General features: G+C 38.3%; 1 protein-coding gene across 11 annotated transcripts in view; it reads left to right on the top strand.

The window, feature by feature from the left end:
- Nucleotides 1–21399, top strand: part of atp8a1 (ATPase phospholipid transporting 8A1) — a 119809-nt gene that overhangs the window by 57327 nt on the left and 41083 nt on the right. For all 11 annotated transcript variants that reach the window (XR_003936510.1, XR_003936512.1, XM_030146162.1 and 8 more), the window contains 9 exons: nucleotides 3232–3337; nucleotides 5835–5917; nucleotides 6681–6730; nucleotides 8228–8297; nucleotides 8986–9070; nucleotides 10338–10477; nucleotides 12411–12549; nucleotides 16156–16220; nucleotides 20726–20898. Coding sequence is in view for 9 of the 11 variants with exons in the window: in XM_030146162.1 (XP_030002022.1) it covers nucleotides 3232–3337; nucleotides 5835–5917; nucleotides 6681–6730; nucleotides 8228–8297; nucleotides 8986–9070; nucleotides 10338–10477; nucleotides 12411–12549; nucleotides 16156–16220; nucleotides 20726–20898 (911 nt within the window). In the remaining 2 variants the exon portion in view is untranslated. The remainder of the gene's footprint in view (nucleotides 1–3231; nucleotides 3338–5834; nucleotides 5918–6680; nucleotides 6731–8227; nucleotides 8298–8985; nucleotides 9071–10337; nucleotides 10478–12410; nucleotides 12550–16155; nucleotides 16221–20725; nucleotides 20899–21399) is intronic.

A 21399-nucleotide genomic window follows, 5' to 3' on the forward strand; every position in this document is an offset into this window, starting at 1 on the left:
TGGGACAATCATTGGGTCATCGGTGGGTCCTCAGTGGGTTGTTATGGATCGTTGCTCTACAGATGGAGTAGACCAATCAGAGCAGGCTGGGCTTGTCAGAGGGGGGCTGTATCCTTGCAATCCTTTTACCAGGAAATACATAAAAGTGCAAAAGCAAATGGCTTTCCTCTAGCTGTTTTTTAGCACTTTAATTTCCCATGTGTTTCTTCAGAAGCACTTGACAAGAGTAAGACCTGCCTATTGCTTTTTACATGGTGGAACTCTTGTTCTCTATATCTTGCAAAACACTGTATTGTATAATATATTCATAATTTTAATATTACACACAGCAGGAGAATTATTAAAATAAACATCCTGTCTCAAAATTCGGTGTACTTCATACAAAGTGGGACTCGAGAAGGATTAGCAAAGGCCACCTGTTCTAATGAAATGGGTGAAAACTGATTGATTGGCTGGTCGAGTCACTCAGCTGCAGAACAGCATGGGGGAGGCAGAGTGTCACGTCTAATTACATACAGTAGCACAGCCAGGGAGAGTAGTAATCCCACTGTGATGTTTGGTTGGTTATGACAGCCAAATCTCTCCACACGTTTGGTTTGTCTTGGGTCTGCTTTACTATCATATTGATAGTCCTTTTGTTTAGTGCTAATTATGGTGCACAACCAACCGCTGTTTAGAAACCACACTGTCTCTGCATCTCTTCTAACGATTTGGCCTATGATTAATTTAATGGTCTCTACGCTTACAAGTGTTCTGTTAATCTTCTTAATGTTGTACATTACTGGAGTGATAGTTTTCCACCTAATGTTGATTGCTAGATGAATCACGTTGTAACATATAAGAACACTCATGATATGATACGATTGACTGATGACTGATGCAATGCAGTAATGACTTAAAGGTTTAATGTAAAGATTATGTCATATGTATGAAATCTGCAAAAAGATTATCTTCAACCTTCAAAGCATCTGTTCCGAAACTATTAATAAACCACCAGCAGTTCTCTCCCACATATGAAACTATGATAGATGCTTAATCAAGTGATACATTTCATTTAACACCTTATGTTCTCACAGTTCATACACTTTGTTCTTATGGCCATCAGGTTGCCTCTTACTTAAGCATTACTAATCCTTATCATTAACAGTTTTGCATCGCCACAGGCTATTTGTAGGAGTAGTGTTGATACAGTGTTGAAGGCGGTGGCAGGCTGCAGGAGAGGGGAATTAACAGTACTGACGAAAATAAACATCCCCTATGGTGCTTTCTTTTCATGTTCACTTGAGTCAGTGGACATTTTCTCTGCCTGCAGAGATTCAGCAGCCTCTGTGGGCGTTCCTTTGTTCGCTCGCTCTCTGCTTCATTCTGTCTTGACCCTTCAACTTTCTCCACACTGGACGTGTCCGAAGTGATGAGTGTCTATCACTGTTGCCATGACATAGATTACCCAGGAGTCTGCGGGGGTGAGAGCTGGCAGCACCGTATTAGCTGTCACATCTAATTGTGCTTTAAGAGCAAACCTCTCAACGTGTCCTGCCCTCTGCGACCCGGTTATCACCATCCTGACTGTAGCACACACACATATTTGTAATTCTACACCGGTAAATGTCCTTATTGACACACTCTGTTCTCTAGCTTTCCCATATCTTAAGCCATAATCACTGAACAAAATCACATCAATTAAAACTACCTGGAAACAACCTCAGTTTTACTGAAATGTAACTGCTGTTAAGGGGTTTAAAACCAACCAGTCCACACACACAGACATGTCCTTCAGAGGATACCTGTCAACCCAGAGCAGATTAGCATGCTGCTAGGAGGCAGAGGGGGCTCTCACAGCCACCTGGACTGTAATAGACTCTGTGTACTTTCATTTACACAAGGCCTTTTGATTTGTCCTCCCCTCTCCTGTTCATTCACTTGCTCCTTTGTTCCCTGTTAGAGATCCTCTGTCTGAGTTGCCATGGCCAACAGTAAAGCAAATTTAATAATCTGGTCTGTGTGTACACAGGTTTTTATTTGTAAAGAGAAAAGAAATGCTAGTGTTGCTAGTATTCCTAGTATGCTAAGAACATGCTCTTTGAATTGAAATAACACCAATATTTATCAGAATATAAGATATTATTTCTCTAATGGCAGTGACTAATATTTATCGGTTGCACTAAGAAGTTTTTGTCAAAAATGTTATGATTTCAGAACTTAAATATAAGTAGCCTATTGCTGAAATATATGAAGAAATTATACATAATGACAGTCAGGTACCCACAGAAATAAAACACCTCAAAGTAAACAGTTGGTGGCACTAATTCTTCACACAGGGGCTATTAAACAATAGCAGTGCCTGTCAAACCTCAAACTGTGTAAAACGATGTGGAAGTGCTGATAAAACATGACATACCGGTTACTCACCATGTTGTCTTATGCAGGTGAATAGAGATGATTATCATAATTATGCCAAATAATGACGGTCAGCTCAAATAATAGCGATGAAGCTATTATACAATCAGGTTTGATTCTATATTTGCTATATATTCTCTTACTATCATATATTTAATGCTACTCTTTGCTCATAATGGCAGTGAACTAAGAGTCTGAGCTCATACTAAACATCATCAGCCTGGTTACAGTTCATAATGTTGCGTTGTAATTCAGACTGAGTGTAGCCCTGGAGGATGCCGATATCTCTGCCTCAGCTGCGGTCACTGACTAAAGCTGGTGGTCCTGCAGGCTCAGACAGGAGTCTCAGCAGATGCCTGTCCGAATCTGCCCCATGGCAAATTACTCATGAGTCTCCTCTTACTATATGCTGGTTTTTTTCCATTAACTGAATCATATTTATATTTCATGCACATGCGTGAATAAATGTCTGTGGGCAGCTGATCCTTTTGGCCTGTTACCAGCAGTGATTAGTGCGGCTGAACCTGCCTGATGAACAATGAAGTCACGTGTTTCACATGAACATACAGTGTGCGTTTCCAACTAACTGAGCTGTCTATAGAGAACCTTAATGATACGAAGATTTATGAAAAAGAAATTGTCTGTGAATCCTGCTCTTTGTTCAAAACTCCTAGTGACAGCCAGACTCACTGAACATGATCAGTGTCTGCGAGTCTCTTTCCCCGCTCTCTCTTGGTACCATCAATCTCATGGTAGATTTTGTGTTTCTGTTTTGTTGTGACATGTTTTATCAAAGAACATTAAAAGTCACAGTGCCCTCTCCACTTCCTTTAGCCTACAGCTGCTGTCATCCTGGAGTTCATGACCATGATGGCCATCTGTCACACTGCAGTCCCTGAACGCACTGATGGAAAGATCACCTATCAGGCAGCATCTCCAGGTATAACGCACCTTTCTGAACACAGCCACCTTGGAAATAACGGAATGCAGATTCATGATTTTTGTGTATATTATTAAGACCAGTAAATGTTTTTAGATATTAGATTAATCTATTATTGAAACTCAAAGAATCACAGGGGACAGGACTTCATTTTCAGTGATGTTGTGTGTATTTAAAGCAGAATACATGTACATAAAAATAATTAATGATTAAATATATAACAAGCATACAACTCTTGTAAAATTTCCATGTGTGTTGCAACATATGAGCAGCACAAAAACTAAAAGCATTTTCCTCAAATTTAGACTATGTTCAGACAGCAGCTCTTAACGCACAATTCAGATTTTTTTTTTGTGAAATCCGATTTTTTTTGTTTGCTTGTTAATATTACACATTAAATGTGACTTCTATCAGTTTTGGGTATGAACTGAATGCGACCCTGACCTGCATACACAAAAGAGGTCCTGACATAATATGTGACCACACAGACACGCACTGTGTTTACGGAAGTAACATTCCTGGGATGCAGAATTGGGACGTTTGTTGCATTTCAATGACGTAAAGGTCAGATAAATGCGACCTGGGAGTTCCATTTGAAGTCACCTTGCAAAATATTGGATGCGTATCGGATTTAGAACCACATATGAAAGTGGCCTGGGTGTTGGATTTGAAAAAAAAAAGGGATTTATGCTGTTCAAACAATTCGGATACAGGTCACATTTGGGCAAAAAAGTCGGATTTGGGCCACATTTGCCTGCAATCTGAACGTAGTCTTAGTGTTCGTGAACAGAACTTTTCGCATCAGTGAAACACCTCATGTCAAATTATAATCATGGAACTTGTGTAATACAGGTGTATGATGGTAAATAAATCAAAACCAGCGCGTGTCTCATGTTAACATCGTAGAGGCCATCCTTGTCAGCTCATACAGATGAAAGAAGTCATCGAAATTTTCTCTGACATTGAAGATTAGTACATTTCACATTGTTCTTCTACACACAAATACAGAGAAGTGACATACTAGACCCACATATGTAGTAATGTTGATACTACTTTCTGCAGGCAAATGATAGATTCTGCAGTTTTATTCATCATAATAATCAGTGTTTGTGCTGATGTAACTATTCGCCAGTAAGAAACAGGTAAGTAAATTATGTGTTGAAAAGAAAGGGAGTTGGAGCACACCCATCATTTCAGAGTCTTATAACGGTATAAACAGTAAATGGTCAACATGAATCAACTAGTCTGGTGATAATATCAGTAGAATAATCAGGAGTACAAAACAACATACATACAAGATCTGCATCGGTGAAGATTCAACACTAAACAGAGCATGTATGTACATTTCTGTGCTACAGCTGCTTTTGGGCAGTGTCAGGTTGAGAAGTGGAAGTGCAGGTCTGAAATAATTAATGCCACAGCTCTGGTTTCATTTTCTGTAGCTCAATAAAGCTGTGTCCTTAATATTCCTCTTTTTTGTGGTAGTTAATTTCCCATCGAATGACCTCTGTGTCTAACAAATGGAACTCACCACTGCTGCCTCCCTGCACCCGTATTTCATAAAGACACTGAGTGCAGCAGAGAGCCAAGGATCATATTAGAAAATGAAATATCCTGTTTACAGTATGCATGGTGTGTGTCACTTCGATTCTTCGAGCCTCGCTGTGATCCCTCGGCCTCTCACATGCACAGCTGAATGTGATGGATGGAGACACCTGTCAGTCGAGGAAACATGCCCGACAACATTGCGGTTCTCAGCCTTGACCAACACTAAAGGAGATGAGCTAGGGACTGCAGCTGTTTTGTTTTTTGTTTTTTTTTATTATGTGTTTATTTTAATTGCAACAAAACCTGCTGCTCAAAGCATTTTAACATCAGCTCTACAACTTGACAAAGCAGCATTTTACCCACTTCTTAGAAACTAAAGATCTGCATAATGAAATTTAATGGAACTGTGCTGGAAGATACAATCCATAGATCAAAAGTAAACACATATTCATCACAAGACACAATTTGTTTTAATTGACATAACACAGAGTAAGCAAACTCATTTTATTGTAGAAACTGCCACGTTACTGAGTTTATATTGATTAGCCCCAAAAAAATCTAATGCTGTTCATCTTTCATATGTGAGAGGATGTCTCTATACCTTAGTGCCTAAAACAATCATGGCCTTATGGAGCTCTGGGGTTTGATGCAGTGTGGGGGAACAGTTGCAAATAGAAAGCTAGTTAAGTGAACTGTAACAAAACGAGCAGAAAGCCTTTTCTCGCCCTGCAGCATCCTCATGCAAGCTGTAGCATAAGCTACCTGGTCCACAGCTTTCAGTGGCTGCCCTCATTGTGAAAATCTGTCCAGATGAACTAGTTTTGTGTACTATATATGAGTGAGGTTTTTTTTTATCACAAACGTCTCGGTGAAATTCATTGAGACAGCATTGTATGATCACCGTCCATATGCATGTATGAGTAAAATGTGTTTTCCATTTTATCCACAGATGAAGGAGCTCTGGTGAGAGCAGCACGAAACCTGGGATTCGTGTTTTCAGGTCGAACCCCGGACAGTGTTATAGTGGAAATGGTAATATGACAAAATAATTATGGTTTAAAAGATGATTTATTAAGAAAAAACTACCTTTTCACCTGTTTTGAGTTGTGACACGAGCCACTAAGACATTATGTTGACCCCTGTAGTTGGAAAAAACTCACAATAATAGTTTCGGCTTAAATTTTAGTGTACAGAATAACAGTAGGATGTAATTTTAGCAACTAATCTTCACTTTGCTTATATAGCATCACAAAAACAGACCTTGAGAGAAAACTTAATACAAATAAACGGCATAATGCCAAAGAGAACCAGTCTTTTGTTTTTACATGGTCCAGTAATGGAAAATGGCTCCCAGCGTAGCCCCTGTGCTGATGCAGTGTGTCCTCTCCAAAGCTTAGGTCACACATCCTGCTCTTCTCTTAATTGGCTAACCTGGTGATTGCACTCGAAAAAACAGAGGCAGAAAGGCCAGAGCTATCTCCATGTTTTTTTTCCTTCGGAGAACATCTTGTCTCGAACATGTTTGTCCAATTTTATAACCTTTATTAGGCCTTTGAAAGCTCTCAGCATCTCTAATCGTTCCGTCTTGTACCTAGAGGTCTCTACAATTAAGGATGTTAATTGAATTTTACCTTGTTATTCTCTTGCCATCAGCTCAGTGCAGGCAAGTGATGAATACATTGAAGGCGCAATTAGGCCTGATTGGTGAAGGGTTGCAGGGTTGGCTTGTTCTACTTAAGATAAGTTGTCTGTTTTTTTTTGTGTGTGTTGACTCATGTATCGTCTTTGGTTTTAGCTTGGAACAGAAGAGAGGTATGAGCTGCTTCATGTGCTGGAGTTTACAAGGTAAGATTTTATAGTAAACTGTCCTATACATTTGTGTTTGTTAGTGTGGTATTTTGGTGCAGTGATAGACTACCGGTTGGAATTTGAGCAATTTGAGCAATGTTGAGTGAGTAACTAGTCATTGTAGTTAAATTATAGAAGCAATGTAAGTAAGGAAGATTTATTTATACAGCAACTTTCACAGACAACGGTCACAAAGTGCTTCAAAATAAAACTAGAGCAGTTGAATAAATAATAAAATAGTAGAATCATAATAAAAACAGTTAAATCCATAGTAAAAATACAGAGAGAAACAGAGTAAAAAATATGAATATATAATTATAATCAGTTGCAGTTACTACTACTACTACTACTACTACTACTACTAATAATAATAATACATTTTATTTGTATAGCGCTTTTCATGGAACTCAAAGACACTTTACATACAGCAAATGATAAAAACAGAAACCAAACACATTAAAAACAGATAAAAAGCAGGTGCAAAAGGCAGGTATATACTAAAAAAAATATGTAATTTAATCAAGTTACTAATCCAAGTATCAGTAATTACAAAGGGGTTCCCAGTTTATTTTGGACAAACACTTTATGCATAGAATATGACAGCTGACCACAGTAAGATAGTTGGCCACATTGTTAAACAATTACATTTTTCAGTGTTTTGTTCTGATTAAAAAAAAAGAATCAAACATCTGTGTACAGAGAGTTGGTTTAAATTAATATTTTTGAGATTTTCGCTTTTCCCACTAAGTGTACGGGGAGGCAGGCAATGCAGTGGTTAATGCTGTTATTACAAGAAGGTACTGCATTTGATCATTGGAATTAACTGGATTGCAGGGTATATACTGCCTTTGCCTAATGGTAGCAAGTGTAAAAAATACTACAAAAGTAATCAAATGTATTAATTCGCATCACTTTGACATAATAAAAATGGTTTGATTACGTATTAGCTGGGTAACTAATAATCTGTTTCAAAAGTAGCCTTATAAATATTTCTTATGATGAAATATTTACGACAATATTGATGGTATCGCAGTACAGTTATACTCACTTATATTGCAAGAAAATCATCTGATAATTAATGATGTCTGTAACTGAAGAAGAAAAGGTGTCCCCAAAACGACCAGAAGCAGAATGTGGTATTTATTCACTGCATTGTAGTGTCACTCACAGAATTTAACAACATGAAACGATGTATAAATAACAGCCCGCTGCTGCTTTAACACTCAAAGTGAAACGTCCATGTCCTCACGCACCATCACTCAAACATAGTTACGAGGGCATGAGCCTTATAAGAATTACAAGTTATCAGAGTTCATCATCTTCCTTTAACTCTCACAAGACTAAGGTGAGATTTCTTGTCACACTACATATGCTCAAACCGTTTGCGGTAATCTTCTATAGCAAATCTAACACCTTTAATGTGGTTTATCACTTGCTTCCTCTCCTTATCCCACATACTCTCAGCTTCACTCTGTGTTGCCTTTCCTCTCACAGCACGAGGAAGAGAATGTCAGTCATCATGCGCACGCCATCTGGGAAGATTCGCCTCTACTGCAAAGGAGCTGTGAGTGTCTGTCTCTCTCCATGGCAACACATGACAGGCCATCGCCTTCATTACCACACACAGCGATGAATGCTCTCTGACCCTTATTGCTTTGCTTTCTTATGAGGAAATCTTAACCGTTGACCAGTATCATCACATTTTACAAAGTCACAGTTGATTAGTGAGCTGTAGCAAACTACAACAGTAGGCTTGATTAACAGGTGAATTGATATGAACAAGCGCAATAAAATAAAATTTAAAGCACATAAAATCTTGTCGGTGCAAAGGCAGACGTAAAGGCAATAATCGTACTTTTACATTAGGTAAGTAATAACCAAATGTGTAAACTCAATAATGATAACGTGTTTGCAGAATTCTCTTAAATGTTTGATTATAATTTGAGGCTAATATCTGAAACAGTATGATTACTTATATTATTAAAAACATTATTTCTCTCCTGCAGTTTTTTTTTTTTTTTAATTGCTGAATGCAGATACAATTGTTCATTCCTCTCTGAGTGCGTTTTATATCACTGCAAATACCCCGAGGGTTATCCGGTAAATCTGAATGTTAAATCTTGCTACTGTGCAGCTCATAAAGGATGGATCCAGCCTCATCCACATCCCTTTAAAGCGGTTACCCATGTCCAGGAGCTTCCTCCGTGTTCCTCCCAGGTGCCCGTAACCATTGCCTGTTTGTTTCTCTGTAGGACACAGTGATTTATGACCGTCTGGCAGACAGTTCTCGGTACAAGGAGATTACGTTGAAGCACCTGGAACAGTTCGCAACTGAGGGTGAGTGGGCAAACACAGCCCCCTGTCTACCAAAACTAAAAACATCTTTCAGGATGCTTCAGACATCTCCGCTTCTCAGATTTGTTTCCTCTCATAGTTACTCTTTGACCAGGAAACACATGGATTTTTTTCTCTCCATAACCTTATACGTCATTATGTGATGCAGGGTTAATCCTATTATTTGTATGCAGAAGGAGTTTTAACCTAAGGCAGTGGACCTGAAAGAAACTGCATCACAGACTCTTCTTTCTGTTCTGTGTTCATACTGCCCCCTTGTGAGACACCAGCAAAATGATGTCATTGGGAATAGTTGATGTAGGCTAAATATAGCAGGGACAGATTGTGAAGATCTTCAGTCACAGTAATTTGATAAAAGCTGACAAATGCAAGAACATTCTTTAGCTTTTCTGAGCAACAAAAATGCTAACAATTACTTACTGTATTGTATGTTTCTAAAATAATATTTGCATTACACACAGAGTCTTTGAGTAGATTTATCCTTAGACTGAAAACAATAACTGATAAGATTCACAACTAAGATGAATTTATTATCTATACCCATTGAAACAGTGTCAGGGTTCATATTTTACCGCCTTTGGATACTTAACATAAAGCCACTGCTTATATGGGTTGAAGTTGTTGCATTTTAATAGTTTTTTTTTTCCAGTTTTTGATTCAGACTGAAAATGAAAAGAAGTAGCTTAAAAGGGTAAATTTTATTGGTTTCAAAGGATGGCAGAACTTGTAAAATGGTTTTATGTTGTTTTTATCTTTTATTTAGCCAGGAAATTTCTTGAACTTGTACACATTGTAACAGACAAAATATATAAATCAAACATAATAGTAGCATCAAATATGATAGATTAAACAAACAAGAGAACATTTGTGAGACGAAATCAAAATTAGGTTTAGCCATTATACTCTTCAGGTACAGTGTTTTTTTTTTGTTTGTTTGTTTTTTTTATCAGAGTTCTAACATAGAATATAGTAATTTTGTACACATCAACTAATACATGGTTGGGACTTCTTTTCTGTAACTTACTCCAAATTTTGCCTCCAAACACCCAACTTATATAATAAATGCTAATAATAAATACCAGTCATAAATAAACACGGGGCTTTAGATATAACACTTTCATGAGTTCTGTTAATTTGGTAGTATTTTTTCTACCATTTTGACACCATATCATTCTTTCGACTGGCTAAATGATCAAATAGAAAATGATCACAAATCATGGCTTTTAACTAAGTTGTTTTTGTGATACAGGGCTGCGCACTCTATGCTTTGCGGTGGCAGACATCAGTGAGTCATCCTATCAGCAGTGGCAGGAGGTCCACCACAGGGCCTGCACCTCCCTGCAGAACAGAGCCTTGAAGCTGGAGGAGAGCTATGAACTGATTGAGAAGGTATGTGAAGGGAATAAGAATGAAATTTTACATTTGCACAATGAGTTTAAAATAAATGGATTCATTTCAGTGTAAATGTCTCATTTTGACTGCTATTCTTGACTCAAATGCTGGATATCGGTGACCTTGACAGGTGACAATATGATCTTCATTTGTGCCTTCGTTTTATGCAAAACACACAGTACATCTGAAAACCCTTTGTCCACCTGCAGAAGAAAACTGAGACTTTCCTGTATAAGTAATTGAAATACTTTTATCGCACCTGGAAATCTACATACCTCTGAAAAACTATGTGTTTATGTTAGCAAAAGATTCAAGGTTTAACCACCAGGTAGATTTAGTTTTCTGTGAGGTGGGTCTGTGTGGAAACGGTAGTCAAACACAGGAAGCCACAGTCGTAAATCACCCACTTGGCATGTTCTTCATGGCAGCTCTTGGCTGCCCAAAACAAATGGAGGCAATCAATCATGACATACACTTTCAGAGGGCAAAATTCAATGTTCATTGCTTAATGGGCAAAGTGTTGCTGCCAGGCTTTAGGGTTCATTGGTTTTTGGACTCACTCATCATCCACACCTACAGATGCCAACACTCAGGCCACATGGTGGTGCAGTAGAGCTACAGTGAAATTTCACAGCATGAAATATTTGACAGTGTGAAATCAGTCAAAAGGATCACATCATATTTCAAACAAATTGCAACACACTGAGTGATTATTGCAGACTGGTGAAAGAAAATGGTACATTATTGTCATCTACAAATTGTTATTCTATTCTGATAGAAGGTTTTTTAACCTTTTGTTTTTGAGTCAGTTTTTGAGCATTTGTTTATTGCCGCTTAATACTGATGGTCTATTCATGTTAATTTTCTTTTAATTTGTCTCGGGAAGACGGTAAATTTTGTAATAGCTGACTCATGTTTCAAAGTGACTGCTTTTCTGTTCTGTAATCTTTATTTTCTTGCCACCTTGAACTTATGCTCAGCTATCTTGTAAAAACTATATGTAGTACTCCCAGAAGACCATCAAAAGATCAGCATTAAATGACAAATGAAGAAGTGCCTGTGTTGTGGTGAACTGCACTTTCTAAAAATACATCTGCTACTGCTTCACATTGGGAAAGGAGCAGAAAAATATGCACTCTTCACATTAGCAGGTGAATTTAGAGGCGTAGTAGACACTGAAATGCAAAAAAAAACCCTAAAAAAAAAACTCAAATTAATGTTGGTAACCCACCAACACTAGACACAAATTACAAGCTTTTTGCTGGTATAAATATCCCACCCTGGCTTGGGGGCTGAAAACCTGATCCAAGTGGTTCTTTGGCCATAATCCTCAAAGAGTGCCTCAAAAACAACCGCAGTAACAATAGAACAATTCACATAAAAAAAAAGCAAATGAGAACTTATCAGATGTAGCCTTGTTCTTCCTCAGGCACAATTTTCTATGATGTGTGGTTCCGAATAATTAGAAAGGACGGAGCTACAGACGTACAGACAGCAGAGCTCAGGTCACAGCTTAACAAGCTTCCCCTGCCTTTCCTCTGCTGCTGGCTCTCGTCTCCTTTCTACCCCTGGGCCTTGTCAAATGCTGAGCTCTGTGATGGGCCTATATGAGGCCACAAACCAGCCCCAAAGAACCACCATGTTTCCTGGGAAAAACACCAGCAGTATTTTGTGGGTGTGCTTGTGTGGGAGATATGCACAAAAACAGAGGCACAGTTACTGATCCAAAACCCCTTAAGGCTGTGCTGGATTTTCTGGGTGATAAACAAGAGCAGCTGATGAGGGAAAAAACACAACTGAGTGAGTGACACAATCCTGGCCCACATGTTTCTCTGACACATGACGTTTTAAAGGCCTTCCTCTGTTTTGATCGCCACTTATCGAATTTTTGCCAACTTTTTTTTCTGCTTTATGTTAATTTCTGGTGCAGAACTTGCAGCTCCTGGGAGCCACAGCGATTGAGGACAAACTCCAGGATAAAGTACCTGAGACCATAGAGACCCTGATGAAAGCTGACATCAAAATCTGGATCCTGACTGGAGACAAACAGGAAACAGCCATCAATATTGGTGAAGCTTGTGTTCATGAGGCTCAAACATGGGTCTTCTACATGAATTTAATTTTCCATACATATTTTCCCTCACTGTTGCACATATTGTTTAAACAAAACAGCTGTCGTATAGCCGTGTAGTAATGCAGCTGGACTTGTCTTTGGAGTGTACCCATGAATTCTATTAAAATGTATTTCATAACATTGCCTCTCTTGCGCAGTTGGCCATAAACCAAAATGTAAAGTCCACACAAAGTTTGATCTGCTATGAGATTATGTGTACGACAGCCTGAAACAGGTACTCCAGTCAGGCCTGTAGTCATTCTTCATCCAACAAGACAAACTACTGACATGCAGAATGTTGCTCTGTCACACACATCTAGCAAAAGCATCTGTTGCAGAATGCAAAATGATGTATGAGCACAGTGCATTGACATGAAATAAATAACATGCATATGTACACAAGCAGGCACCTCTCACGTATATGGCTCCCCTTGAGATTATAACCTTACAGATGTTATCATAAATGTGAATTACTTACGCTGGACAACTGGATCAGTATATATTCCTCTTCCTAAAATGGAGTCTGTTAGAGCTTAGATGTGGCCAATTACTACAAATATATTAACCTTGAATACACCCGACATATTAACACAAAGTTTAGAAAAATATATATTAAAAGTACCTCCGTTTGTGGCTACCTACCACTGTGGCCTGACTGAATCAGGCCTTTGTGCCCGCTGTGCCCAGATGTGAGGGTGCTCTGCAGAAGCACATGCTCACTAGAAGTATTTTTACAGGTCCGCCTTTTGACTGAGTTGCTCTGTAAAACCTCCTCTCAATATTGACTTTGTTTTTTTACTATTTTCCTCATTGAAAAATGATCCCTATAACCAGGGGTTGCCTCACTGGAGTGGTGAATTTAGCCTGTCACGTTTTGGTGTTTCTGTGTTTTGAGTTGGCCTGACTTTTGGCACAGTATTAACAGTTATAGTACTGAAACAAACCAGGTCAGTTGGATTTGACTGACACGTCAGAAGCTGTGAAGACTGCCATTGTTTCATTTTGCTCCTTGTTTTGAACCACCATTACATAATATACAGTAAATATTCTGACAGCATGTGTCTGTCTGTCTAGGGCAGGAGTAATGTTTGCTCTGGGACACTCTGCCAGAGCTGTGAGTTGTTGGTTGAAGGGAGTTATACACATGTAATGCTTAAGCCAAGTTAGAGGCAGAATTCCATGAAAGGAAAGTGCCTGCTGTTCAGCTTTTTGGGAAATTCTACTGCACTATGAAGTGATCACAGATGAGAAGGCAAGTGTATAAAGCAGCACAGTTAATCCTGGTTAGAGAAGAGATCCTTCCCCTAAAGATAGATTTCCATATTTAAAGGCCTATGATATATATATTTTTAACTTGTGGCCTTACATTTTATGATGCTTCCATCTGACATGTCCAACAGTTGTGAAATTTCTAGAAATCCACCCTCTGTTTGACGTCTCGATGGCATCGTCTCACCTTTACAGGGAAACAACTGTGGTCATGCACAGACATAGTAATACCAGCAATGCAGTGTTTCAGCCACTCCACATGACATTTATTCACATTCCATTTTGAAACACAGTAAACAAGTATAGAGCTAATTTATTGATATTTCAGGACTGATCAAGCATTGCATGATCTCTAGTACCAGTCACTTATGCAACAACACTGTAGCAACAAAATCATACAATAACACAATCCTCTGTTGGTACAGTTTGATAAAGGCTGTATTAAAGTAAATGTAAAGTTCCCTGCTGTTGTCCATACAGTGAAATTCAACCTCTGCATTTGCCCAGTCCTAGTGTACACACAAAGAGCTGTGGGCTGCCACTGAAGACCTCCAGGGACCCACTCCAAATCTGTGCCAATATCTTGGTCAAGGGCACTGACAGGAGAATTAACATAGCATACCTCATTTAACTATAGTGCATGACTTAACTGACATCTGCTTAAATGAAAATCTTCGAGATTATATTTTTTAACTTTGTCTGAAAACATAATTTCTGAGTTACATCATATAGATTTTCCTCAAAAATGGCAGTAAAAGCAACAGCTGTCCTCATCCCATGGTTCTTTACGTCATCAGTCTGCACCTTTTTGTTACTTTGATTTAACCCACAGCAGACACTCTGACTGACGTATAAATCACTGATCTGCCAACACAAATATTAGTTAGTAGGTGTCCACATCCCACCTACTTCACCATTTCCACATACTGATTTCACGTCCCCACATCTCTTGCCTCCACAAGCTCCAGTGACACTTTGTCATGTCCATTTTCTCTGCCTTCTTTGGCTAAAACGAGCAGCATAAACTGTTGCACCATCTCAGATAACTGTGACATTAGTGTCACTGTTGGACATTCCTGAAATCCTGTGGGAGCAGTGTTTAGTTCCGCCTGAGATGGAGAAAGGCCAGGAATGTAACTTTCTCTGCTGAAATAAAAAAGGGCAGTTTGGCTGCAGTCAAATGAGCTTAAGGTAAACACATTAAGCGGAAGGGCTGTGGCAGGAATTGACAAGGGGGAAGGGAGGAGAGACAGTGTTGAGATGGGGAGACATTTTCCACACATTTGCAAATTTTTCGACGTTTGCACCTTTGCACTTAAGAAAACAATCTGCCAGTTCCAGACCTCAACCTGTTTGGTTGACTCCAGCTCTGGAGGTGAAATCTACTCATTTCCTCATGCAAGGCCCCCCTATGTGTGTACTGTGTGTGCTCAATTGTGTTTGGACTGTGTCTGCGTGTTTTGTGCATAGATCCAGCTCACTCTCAGAAAATACCACCCATGTATTCACAAGACATGGGCTTTGTGGTAACCCCCTTAAAGAAACGAAAATCTCTTTCCAGACAGAAGCAAAGTGTTGAATCCCACAAATATTCATGTGGTTATGCCACAGATGGCAGCCTTTTCATACAACTGTGGTATTACACTGAAGGCTTCAGTTTTACTTTGTGAAATATTTCTGTTTTTCCCAATGGGAGGCTCTGTCTACCACCTTGCCTGTGACCCTAAGCATCTGTCCCAGCCGAGAGCAGAGGAGAACGCTCCCCAGAGAGCAATGTTGGGTAACTCAGAGTTGTAACTGCCTATTAAAACAGGAAACTGACAAACCCTTGTAAACCAAACTCATTAGTCATGTCCCAGAGACACTGTCTCTAAGCTTTAACTTTTTAATTGGTATCCTTTAAAGTGTGGTATTGCTGCACTTGAAGTATTTCTTTTGAGGATTTTATTTTTGTTTTATTTTATGTTTGTTTATTTGTATTTTAAGAATGTATGTGCATGTGTGACTGGGGTCTGGGCAGATAAACTATCATTGAGCTGAAGGGCATTTTAATAAAGCAAATGCACAAAGACAAGATTAACAAGAACAGTAAAAGAAAATAACAGAAAGAGCTTTGGGAAAAGAGTTAAAATCTGTTAAAAATCTGTTAAAATAATTCAGTAAAATAAATGATGATTCTAAACCATCCTCATCAGAAACCAGGCTGAATTAGTGGGTTTATGTTCATGTTTAAAGAGTTCATTTTACAATTTTCTCTGATCATTGAACCTTCTGTTTTTCTTTTTCACTGTAGGACATTCCTGCAAACTACTGACTAAGAACATGGGCATGCTTGTGATCAATGAAGACACACTTGATGTAAGTATTCTGCGACTTTTCATAAACATGACCTCAATCTCAAAGCTCAAGACTCTGGATTCCTTGCTGTAAATAACAGGATTTGCAACTTCCACTGTAAAAATGATTTCCTAATGTATTTATTAACAAGAGACCAAATGTAAGAGACAAATGTCATTATAGTGTGGGTCAGTAGTGTGGTCTTGGTGGAATTTCTACAGAACTTAAAATGACTGTGAATAAATTCTTCAAATGCTTTTTTAGTGAACTTGAGGGAATAATACTATAATAATAAAAAAGCCTACAACTGAAGGGATGAGGCCACAGGAAGCCTTTAGCCTACACAGCCACTACACATCCCCAGATCTCCCTTAAAATATTTAAGACACCCAACAGAGAGGTCTGTTGACCCCCCAGCAGGAGAGTCTTGTCTGTTGTTTCTGAGACTGAAAAGGCCAAGTCCCTGTACTTCCAACAGGATCGAGCTCAGTCAGCACTGAATCACAGATGGAGAAGAAACCTAACTGTGTTGATTTTGTTAGACATGAAGCAGAGAACGGTGAGAAGAAGTGGACAGAGGAGGGGAAGCAGTAGGGGGAGTGGGTGGGTGTGCATTTGGGGGTGATGACGGACAGCCTTCAGTCTGTCAGCCGGTCATTTAGCGTGATAAATGGAGGTGAGGTAAGAGTTTGGGGTCGGTGAATTCATAAGGCGTACGGGCTGGCTCTTTGAAATGTCAGCTCCCATTCTCCTGTGGTTGAGCAGATGCTTACATAAGGCAGTTTGTTAAAACGCAAATGCAGGAAACTCTCCACCAAGACTGAGAGGAGGCACAATGAACAGAGGGTCAGGTAATTTTGCGCGCACTCGTGCTGCAAAAGAGAGTAATTGGAGCATGTCTCCCCTCTTTGCTTTGTTTAGAAATGGTTATCAAAGGAAGGATAAAGTTTTAGTCTGCTCAAAAGCTCCAAGACATCCTCTGTACTAAATCTTACTCGTACTGATTGTTCCCATTAGAAAACATGGTCTCAGAGGTAGGATTAGAAGAACAGTCGGTGAGAGCTAACAGCGCTTATTGAGTATTGTTAGCATCAGCTTATGAACATTACACAAAGATTAATTTTAGTGTTTTTGAAAAGAAACAAGTGTATTTTGGTTATTGCAATGTAAGTGAAATAAAATAAATACAGTATGAGAGCTGTATTTTAAGATGCCACTGAGTTATTTGTTTTCATCCATATGTAGTGTAGGTAGGTGCAGTCTCCCCTTCTGGGCGCCTCCAAGTCTAAGACAGATGATGACATTACAACCATACAAATGTCCAGATTCCACATCATGAGTGTCACATCCTGTTGGCTATATCACTCAAGGACTATATCAACAATGGAGCTCAGTCTTTATGGGAAGCTCTTATAGGTTCTGAATGGATGCCACATAGCCATTCCAAAACCAAACACTAGCTTGTCACATAGGCTAAACTGGTCATTATAGCCATAACAAAGAGGCTTTAGGAGCAGACATGTAGCATTAGAGCTAAAATTCCTCAGTGGAAATTAGGGGGGAAATGGCTGCCCCACTTGAGGAAATGGTAAACTGTGCTTATCACTGTATGTGATGGATAGATTGTGCCCCAAACAGAGTGATTTCTATATATACGGTCAGAGGAAGTAACAGTTACTGTTCTGAAGTGACGTTGTCAGGCACAGGTGTTGGTATTTATTTTTCTCTGAACTTTTTGTTTTTGCTCCCTGTGCTTTAACATAAATATCTGTAATTTAAACCCCTTACAATATTGTTACTTTAGTTTAAATGCATTTAAAATATCTCTTGATGAATATTGTATTATAAAGTTCTGTTTCTGACTATGAAAAGTGATTTTATTTGAAGTTATTAGTCTTTGCATCTTATAAACATGAAGTGAAGTTCAGTTAACAGAGGGTAGAGATGTCACATACAGGCCTATTTGTTACTTTTTAACCTTTAAGTACATTTGAGAGCCTGTATTTTTTCACTTTTTCTTAAATAAAGTCGTTTAATAAGTCTTGTGTCACACAGATATCTTCTATTAGAGTGAAATGCCACCTTTGCATTTGGTCTACCAGTGTATATGTCTACGTCATCTCAAGCCCGACTGTTCAGTGAGAGGGAGAGGCTTTCTTTTTGGACTCTGTGGCTGAATTAGATATCTCCACTTGTCTCTGTTCTGCCCGTTGCTATTCCACACACATACACATGCTGCCCACTGCCCACCGTCTCGTGCTGTTTTACAGACCCCATCAGGGATGGTTAAGTCTGCACAGCTGCTTTCTGCTTGTATCCTCTTGCTCTGTTTCTCTCCTCTGTTAATCCATCATCTCTTTCTGTGCGTGTCTCTCACTCTCCGTCTCTCGCTTTGTGAAACGTAAAGCCCCTTTCTCCAAATATTTCCTTAAAGCTGGGGTTTCAGAGTTTTGTTATGCCAAGCGAACACTGCAGGGTCCCCCTGGTACAATCTGGCTGCTCTGACATATCTGACCTTGACACCAGCCTGGACCCCTCCCTCCCTCAGTCCTGTTAATGGCCACCATTCTTTAATGATTACAGCTGTTTGAGCATCTGCTTGGCACATTAGCCTGATACCCTGCATTGTATTATAATGTGTCTGAACAGTTATTTATTGAATCATTCATAGCCCTCAGTTTGTCATGTACTTCTCATATTCACAAAAGGCACTTGCTGTATATTTGCACATTACATTTGCGGTTAAAAAGCACAGAGTGTAATATTAAGCTTTTGTCATATGTTTGCACTTTTGAATGTGATTTTAATGCGAACATATACAGTACATTCACCTGTGTGGTTACATACAATTCTGTAGAAATTGCTTTATTTCATAATGACTTCTCCATCTGGGAAGATGATTGAATGATGAATGCTGTGATGATATCATCCCTGCATCCATTCAGTTCTCATACCCCATACCAGGACAGTTAATCCTCCTGTCATTCTCATATTTATAGCTTTCACTATCACTCATCATCATCGCTGTATACTGTAAAAGCAAACACAACCCTTACCTTCTTGGCTGAGGACTAAGTGTAATAATCAAGAGAGACATGGATAAACCAGCATGAGCAGCTGCTTTACAGCAATTTAAGATGAATGTTGGATCTGTCTACTCTATAAAAAAAAAAATAATGTGAATTAGAAAAAACATTAATACTTGACTCAAATGTCCAAGTAGGAATTATATTGTCATTTTTATGTGCTTGCTATTGTTGTCTTATTAGGGCATGCATACAAATACTTTTTTAGTTCGTAATGTAGGTTGTAAAAGGAGAGAAAATGTAGCCTCAGTAATGAAGTATAAATCAGACAGTGGGAGGTATTGGGTATTTGTAAGAGAAAAACGTTGTTAGAATCTACATCTTTCAAATATCTTACCTAATACATGTTGCATTTTCTTTTTTTTTTTTTTTTAACACTTAGATTTATTAGTTATTTATCATTTTGTCATACAGAACATAACAGCAATCAGCAACAGATAATAGTCACAGTCTAATAATAATGATAATTTAGGTTGCAGTTATGAAATAGCAATCGAGTTACCCGATTAATGTTTTAGAGCAGCAGTTTAAATAGCATTTCACAGAACTAAGAGACAAACCACACATTAATTTTACGTGTTACATTTTCATAACAGGCTTATTACTTTACTTTTAATGAATTTGAGGGACAAAAACACATCAATATCTCTTCATCATAAAGTTCTGTTTAGTGATTTGCACATTGGAATGAAGTTTGTGATCATTATTTTCATTGTATTTTTAATGATATTTTAAGGTATAATGGTTTAACAGCCATTGCATTGTATTAATTACAAGTTAAAATACCTCCTACCTAATTGAAATACTAATTAAAATACCTCCTGGTAGGTTGTATTGCCTTTGTCTAAAACATTACATTCTTTAGAGCAATAAAAAATTGAAATGACACGACTCAAGATAAAAATCAAAAACAGATTACAAATATTTGATTACAGCAATATCCTTGAGCCTGAGCCCAGAAGGACGAAGTGAAAAAAGAACAAAATAAAACATGATGTTAACTAAAAACAAATTTAACATATGCAATTCATTTTGCACACCAATTATAGACTTTTTCCACTATTTTCTCACACAGTATCACTGAACGGTCATCTGTCATCCTTAAAGAGTTTACTTAACAAACCCTAATAAGCTATTATTAATTAACATTTTTCTGTGCTAAATTGATTTTTGGCCAGAAAATTAATGGCACTTCTATAATTATGTATTTTTGTTTCCATTAACAAATTGACCAAAAACGATAGAAAAACACAGACCACATTTCATTAACTTATACGTCAATTAATTATAATCAGTTTGCAGTAGATTCTTGGAAAAATGACCCACTTGGGCACAGGAGGTTAATACTATCTACTAACCTCACGTTTTCATCTAACAGTATACCAGTGTGAGCTTTAAGTTATCACAAATAAGTTAAATTAAATGTTTTCCATTATTCAGGCAACAAGGGAAACCCTCAGCTATCACTGTGGAATGCTGGGAGATGCCCTCTACAAGGAAAACGACTTTGCTCTCATTATTGATGGGAAAACGTTGAAATATGCCCTGACATTCGGAGTACGACAGTACTTCCTGGACCTCGCCCTCTCCTGTAAAGCTGTCATTTGCTGCAGGTAAGATTTACTCTTGAAGCAATAAAACATATTCAAGACAATAATTCCACAGAATAAATGAAGTGTTCTTACAAATATTTTAAAGACCGAATCGCTTTCAACACTTCAGGCCATACTTGGCTGGGAGTAACAGTGCTTAAAAGTTGTTAACTGCTCATAATATTAACAGTTTGACACTATCTCACTTCAGTATGTTGACTTTCTAATATTGTACTTTCCACTTAACACAAATAGCTGTTTTTGGTGGGATTTCATCAGTTTGTAGATTAATGCCCTGTTCAAATTAATGAATGAACATTTTTCTTGATGGTTAGGTCCCTTCTGCACATGCAAATGTTGCCTGAGGTCACTAAAATGAAGAGAAAAAAAACACTCTGATTTGTGTGTATCGGTGTGAAGAAAGAAAACGATAACATCTCGCCGAAATTCGCATGTCTATTGTTGTTTTGTGTAATGAATATGCCCCTGAAATATCGAAAATAGGTCATGTAAATCAAATCA

Source organism: Sphaeramia orbicularis, chromosome 10, assembly GCF_902148855.1.
Source record: "Sphaeramia orbicularis chromosome 10, fSphaOr1.1, whole genome shotgun sequence".
In the NCBI taxonomy this organism is placed as follows: domain Eukaryota; kingdom Metazoa; phylum Chordata; class Actinopteri; order Kurtiformes; family Apogonidae; genus Sphaeramia; species Sphaeramia orbicularis.